The following is a 7,186-nucleotide window of genomic DNA, read 5'->3' on the forward strand; positions in this document are numbered from 1 at the left end:
TGATGTTAATGTGAGTACAAACATAAAATAATCTGCCTTATCAGTTATCAATAACTAAATTTAATAACTATTTGAACAACTCAATTGGCCTGAAATTTTTGATCCCTTTTTTCCCTACAAGTAGAGGACGCCTGGAACAAATTAGACGTTCTGTTTCGATACGGACACAGAACACCTATACTCCTAACGGAGGATACGGATAGCGAGAAGAAGGCACAGATTTAACCAAAGTTGACCAAGCTGCTATAAATATCTTCAAGCCCACCATAAGCACGTCGTCATAATTTAAGTCAACACACCGCGGTACTTATATTGCAACGGCTAATTTCATTAGGATCTTAACTTCAATTTTTTCTTAACATCGTACTATCATATCATATACTATCGTTTTTCGGAAATATCATTTTAACTTTTAATTTTTATAACAACATATACATAAAATATAAAATACTATGATCGGCTTTAAATCATCTTTATTTATTATTAAATGAAAATAATCTTATTTTCATTAAGTATTCTTAATAGATTGGAACGTATTAATAATGTTACCATCTCAAATATTACCATAAATTCATTGAAATTGAAGTTATATGGTTTAACAGTTATTACATTTATAACAAATACTTTCCCAACAATGTAATTTCGATTATTAATTTAAAATATTTTCTTTCCTATACGTTTTTAAATAACTTAAACGGTTATATAGTAACACTGGAATATTGTCATAAACTCAACAATCGAATAAGTCAAATCAAATGTCAATAAATATGCCAAAAAAGTAAATAGGAGAAATTGTTTGTCAAATTTGTTATTCACCTTCACCCCATTTGTTTTGACCTTTTTCTCACTAATCTCAACAAAGCATCTGTAAATCGAATAGTACAATGTATAATATCAGGCAGGTTGCAATACATTTAGGTGAGTGGTACAGGTTAAGTGCTTTCCGTATGTAAGACTGTGAGTAAAGTTTATAAAAATCATATTGTTTTCAGGCGCAAATTGTCGTAGACGAATTTTAAGGCAGAGTCTAACTCATGGAAGATTGAGGTTCATGTCTACTATAGAATATCCACCAGATTTCAAACCGGCGTCCCAGTTTGCCATACCAAACTGCATCGTCGGCCAGCCAACATACCATACGCACCCCCACATGATACCCCATGGTCACTTAACGTGTGGCATTACACAGGCGGAGTACAAGGAGCGGAGAGACACATTTGTCGGCAAATTAGTTTCTGAAATTAATAATGTCCACAAGAATCATATTGTAAGTTCCTATTTTTTTTTTCTTATTATGTTAACGATCTAATAATAAAACTCCATACAAATTCTTTAAAAAATCCTACGAGGATGCATGCTACATAGAAATGCTAGTATTGTGAAATGCTAGATACAGCTTTTTAAATATATTATCTGCTAATGGTTGATGTAGCTTAAATGGAAAGTACAGTGTAAGCCACTAAGAAGCTGACATGGCACTCAACATAGACAAAATATAAATAAATTTTTACATTCTTTATATTGTATTATCTTTTTTCAGATAGTAATTCCTGCAGCCAGTAAGCAATATATGTCAGATAAAATTCCATATGTCTTTAGACAGAATTCAGATTTCTTCTACCTCACTGGATGTTTGGAGCCTTCTGCTGTTTTAGTTTTGTTGAAGCCAGCCCAAACAGAAAATTATAAGGTATCTTTCCTTTTAAAATATAGATTAATTTTCAAAATTATGTCACTTCTGTATTATAAAGATAAATTACATATTACATTTAAATAAAAACTTGATTGTTTAAGACAGCATTATTATAATTTTTGATTTCATTTGATGCTCTGAGATGCTTTATAACCAACAAAAAAGAAGGACATATACTTTGATCATGGAGTATTTTTAACAAGTATTAATTATTATAACAACAAGACACATATATCTCTATTATGCAGAGCATTCTGTTCGTGCACGAAAAGGACAGCCATGCAGAACTGTGGGAGGGCCCAAGAACAGGTTGTGGGGTAGCAGCGCCCCTGTTTGCAGTGGACGAGGCACACCCTGTGGAGACATTCAATAACTTCATACACAAGTTGGTCTTTCTATATATATAGTTGATTGTGTATACAGATAAGGATTATAGATTTTTAATCTTATAATTAAGTATTAAGTTTTAAAGTTATTTTTAAGTATAATATAAGTTTCTTCACTTCTTTATTCTTCAATTGATTTCACAGAAAAGCAGACTTATGTTACTACTGGTTTTACTATTTTTTGTAATAACAGCTATTACAATAATAACTTGGAGTGTGGCATTGAAGATTTTTCCTGTAGTTTTAACAACCACATACTGGTTTGGCAGTTGTTGGATTACAGTTACACTAAGAGTTACCTAGTCCATAAGGGTTCATTTAAGATTGGTTCTAGAAGTTAATAACACCTATGAACTAAATACAATAATAACAAAAATCTTCCAGAACTTCATCCTCATTGAGACCAGGAGTCATCTGGTACCACAATGAGAGCCCAGCAAACCCTGACCTCCATGAATCAGTGCGCTCAGTACTCCGGCAAGGCCAGGTGTCATTGGAGGACCCACAGAGGACATTGCACTTAATGAGGGTGGTCAAATCTGATGCTGAAGTGGAGCTGATGAAAGAAACATGCTATATCGGCTCACAGGCTATGAACATGGCTATGGCGTGCACCAAACCTGGTGGGTAGGTTTCATTGCAGTTATTTAGTAGTAGATAAAATATATCCCATAAGATTAAGGGTACCCAAACACTTAATTGTAGGGAAATATAATTACAATTTTAGCCTGGCCAGGAATGAAACCTAGAATAGTAGGGTGACTACTAATGATCTATGCCTGTCTATATCTACTATATATAATTATGTACCATTACTTTTTTAAACTTCATGAGTCACACATCGGTAATGACAGTGTTCAGGCAGAACTTCTGTTCTATATAGAGTTGGTTAAGGATGTCCATTGACAGCAGTAACTTGTTTTCAGATGTATAAGTTTGTTTGCTACTTAAATCTTATAAACGAAAAACAATAAAAATTATACAGTCCATTACAGTGTTCCAGGTCTACATCGGTTGCGAGAGACTAGGCCATGCTATTATTGTTGTATAATGCTTTACATGTCCCAATGTGACTTATTACTGAATGTGGCGTGTTGCGCAGGTATATCTGAGCACCTGGTAGGCGCGGTCCACGAGTTCTCCGTGCGGCAGGGCGGCGCCGAGCACGCGGCCTTCCCGCCTGTCGTGGCCGGCGGCGACCGCGCCACGCACATCCACTACGTCGCCAACAACCAGCTGCTGGCCGCGCACGAGCTGCTGCTGGTCGACGCCGGTCAGTACCGCGCCGCACATCCACTACGTCGCCAACAACCAGCTGCTGGCCGCGCACGAGCTGCTGCTGGTCGACGCCGGTCAGTACCACGCACATCCACTACGTCGCCAACAACCAGCTGCTGGCCGCGCACGAGCTGCTGCTGGTCGACGCCGGTCAGTACCACGCACATCCACTACGTCGCCAACAACCAGCTGCTGGCCGCGCACGAGCTGCTGCTGGTCGACGCCGGTCAATACAGCCCCTCGGTCAACAATATAAAGTATTGTTGACCGAGGGGTTGACCAATAAATGGACTGACCTGATACTTAAAAATATCCAGACTAAAGGTGATATAAGATGGAACAAGTAAAATGACAAGCCAATTGTCACTAGTTTGTGGAACAGTCCAAATTATGTATAATGCATTTGCAGAGATTTTTCCCATTGTTTTATCATGCATAGAAGTAAAATTATGGACTTATACATTTAATGCAATTAACATATAATGTCACTGTCACAGGTAGCCAACGATGGTTGTACAACTCAGACATATCTCGGACATGGCCTGTCTGCGGTACTTTCTCCAAATATCACAGGATACTGTACGAGCTGGTGCTAACTGTGCAGGTATGTGCTTTAATTACACTATGTATATATGCTTTATAAAAATATCGATAGCGACAGTGTAGACTGGTGATAAAATTAATGAGAAAGCTTTCTTATATTATAAACATACTCGTACATAACTTTTTATGCACCGATTTACGAAAAAGATAAAAATAAAAAAAAGATAATTCCAACATCAAAGTTTGATCAAGTAAGTGAAAAGAAAAACGTCCTAACTTGGCTCGTAGAATGTGCTAGTAGTCTATGTAATAATTTATAAGTAACGTGTGATTTGGATACGTGGTTTACAGAAGCGTCTGATCGAGTTGCTAGGCGAGCAGCGGCCGCCGCTGGACCAGCTGTTCGAGCAGATGTGCCGGCTGCTGGGCGCGCAGCTGCAGCACGAGGGCATCATCGACCGCAACATCGACTCCAATGAACTCATCGGGGTCAGTTTATACAGCTTTACGTTTATAATGCACATGAGTATGATGTATAGACTACTAGTTTTTGCCCGCGGCTTCGCCCGCGTTTAAAAGAAAATAATATGACATACATAAAACTGAAAATTCGTACCTTCATTGAAATGACGGTGGCGCCATCTGGCGAAAATTGGTCGTACCAACTCTGAAACCTTCGTGGGCTCATGGACAACAACTTTGCTAAAGATCATCACTTGATCAAATGCATAGTTTACGATTCAATCCTTACTAATCGATTAAAATAATCGACTTTTTGGTCCAAAAGATCGATTCTCCGATTAATCGATCTTAGATCGCCATCCCCAGTTCCCGTGGGATTTCCGGGATAAAAACTATCCTATGTCCTTTCTCGGGTTTTAGACTATCTTTTTACAAAATTTCATTAAAATCGGTTCAGTGGTTTAGGCGTGAAGAAGAGACAACTAGACAGACAGACAGAGTTACTTTCGGATTTATAATATTAGTAAGGATAAGGATTAAATGTTTTACAAAATTAAGCAATATTAGAGAGACGACTTGTGCTGTATTAAATTGGAATTTGTATGCAATATATATTTCAAAAGTAAAATTAAGTAAAGGGCTCATATACATAAATACAGTATAGTTTGACACATTAAAATAGAAATTATTTTGTATTAATCTAAACTATACCATTAACAAAATAATGAATTTCGAATTGTGCGGTTATTCTTACAAAGCAGCGATGTTTCGTATGTGTTTCCAGCAAAGGCCGTGCAAATAAATCTGTAACCTATTAGAGCTATTAGGTGTCCGTTAAATTTATTTACTTCGCATAAGTTGCATACATTTCCCTTGTATCTTCTAAGTATGTATATTGATGTGTATGTCCCCAGCAGAGGGCGTACGGATAAATCTGTAAACTTGTAGAGCTATTAGGCGTCTCTGAAATTAACTTATTTAAGTAAATAAATATGTTAGTAAGCGAACAAAAAATATAGAATACTCTAGATACTTCTCGTACATAGTCACGTATTCTAGAATGTCTATATTGTTGTGTATGTTCGGCAGAGGGCGTACCGGCTGTGTCCGCACCACGTGTCGCACTACCTCGGCCTGGACGTGCACGACGCGCCGCTGGTGCGCCGCCGCACGCCCGTGCGCCCCGGCATGATCGTCACCGTCGAACCCGGTAAGTGACAACTGATGTATTAGTAAGGCTACTGAGCCATGTATGGCTAAACTGATGATGTGGTGACTTTCTGAAACTCACCTAGATATCGTCGCTTAAGTTCTAACATCGTGGATCTTAAAATTACCAACTTTTCAGGACAGCAAAAACGTCGTATTTAGTTATTTTTAATTCTCGTGCTTGTCACCCCATTGAATATGAAACAACACTGAGTTATGCACAATTTTCACCGGGTATTTGTTTGAACCAATGAGCTATATTCTTTTTCTCGATTGATATGCCTAACTCAAAATGGCCACTTTTTGAGTTCAGCGATGTTAGAACTTAATCAGCGATATGGTACTTCTGAATCACGCTATAATTTTCTCAAAAGCTTCCATATAAGCCAACACCGAACTGAGACTGTCGAAGCATAATCTAACAAAAATATTAATGCTCCATTTTAAACATTTAATTAAAATAACCCGATTAATTCCTCAGGTATCTACATCCGTCCAGACGACGACTCAGTGCCCAAAGAGTTCCGAGGAGTGGGCATCAGGATAGAAGATGACGTATTGGTGACAGAGGGGGAGCCTCTCGTGCTCAGCGCCGCCTGCGTTAAGGAAGTCGACGATATCGAGGCTCTAGTCGGCAAACAGAACCTTTGATACCAAGAAAATATAAAAATGTCTAGATGCAAGCCGAAAAGCAAATGAGGCACGTAGATGGCTTTAAAGTGATACAGCACCCGCTTGCTGTAAAATTTGATATGTCATAAAATTGAGATGCTGCTAGTAGAAGTAACATTCCCGTTAATTCGAACTGAATGATTTCTGAATCAGAAGTACAAGCCTAGCAGCCTTACCTTTGACAGCACGAGACAGTGCTATCTACTGTACGTAATTTTGAAATACTGTAAATCATATAGTATAGGTGCCGCTAACAGCAACATTAGGCGGCCATTGATTTTGTTAAAACAGATTTTTTATATATTTCTATTTCATAGTAAAACTAATATAACCTTATTCCTTTTTAAATGCCTAGTACAAGTTATCTTAAAAATGGGTAAACCAAATAGTGTTAAAAATTTTACTCAGTCACAAATTACTTGTGCTTTTTCGCTATACAAACTGACAATAACAGTAATATTATTGTCTTAAAACCTTATGAAATATCACCTATGTTTTGATACATGCTATGATGCGTAAGTGTGTGTGCTTAGTTGTACAGACGAATTGTTACATTTTATTGTATATAAAATAAAAATTAAACAAAAATAATAGCGAAATGTAATTAAGGACCAATAAATAGAGCGTGAAATAAATGAATTATCCATTTCAGAACGTGTTTCACTCTTAAATCAATCAAGTGATATTATTTCGTAAAATAGAATACTATTTCATTTATGGTTTGTTTAAAAAAACACACGTGCATGTTTGAACTTATTACCTTTTGAACATAATTTAATTTATTCGATTATTTCATCATACACAAGATATATTGCATCGTTTGAATCTGCTTGTTCGTAAGACATCCAAGTTTATATTTCATATTTTAATCACGATATTAAATACGTTAATAATTTTTTAAAAAGTAAACTACTTAATGTTATCGTTGGAGTGCAAAGTGAAA

General features: G+C 36.9%; 1 protein-coding gene across 1 annotated transcript; it reads left to right on the forward strand.

Annotated features, from left to right (window-relative positions):
* Nucleotides 1-731: 731 nt before the first annotated feature.
* Nucleotides 732-6,897, forward strand: LOC140746990 (xaa-Pro aminopeptidase 3). Its single transcript, XM_073079202.1, has 10 exons — nt 732-918; nt 993-1,267; nt 1,541-1,690; nt 1,942-2,078; nt 2,464-2,702; nt 3,182-3,352; nt 3,855-3,961; nt 4,252-4,389; nt 5,452-5,572; nt 6,053-6,897. Exons 1-10 carry the CDS (start codon nt 885-887, stop codon nt 6,220-6,222), a joined length of 1,542 nt encoding a protein of 513 aa, XP_072935303.1. The 5' UTR covers nt 732-884; the 3' UTR covers nt 6,223-6,897.
* Nucleotides 6,898-7,186: the final 289 nt, after the last annotated feature.

Source organism: Epargyreus clarus, unplaced genomic scaffold, assembly GCF_041222505.1.
Source record: "Epargyreus clarus isolate Ecla_fem2 unplaced genomic scaffold, WU_Ecla_fem_2.2 ptg000014l, whole genome shotgun sequence".
In the NCBI taxonomy this organism is placed as follows: domain Eukaryota; kingdom Metazoa; phylum Arthropoda; class Insecta; order Lepidoptera; family Hesperiidae; genus Epargyreus; species Epargyreus clarus.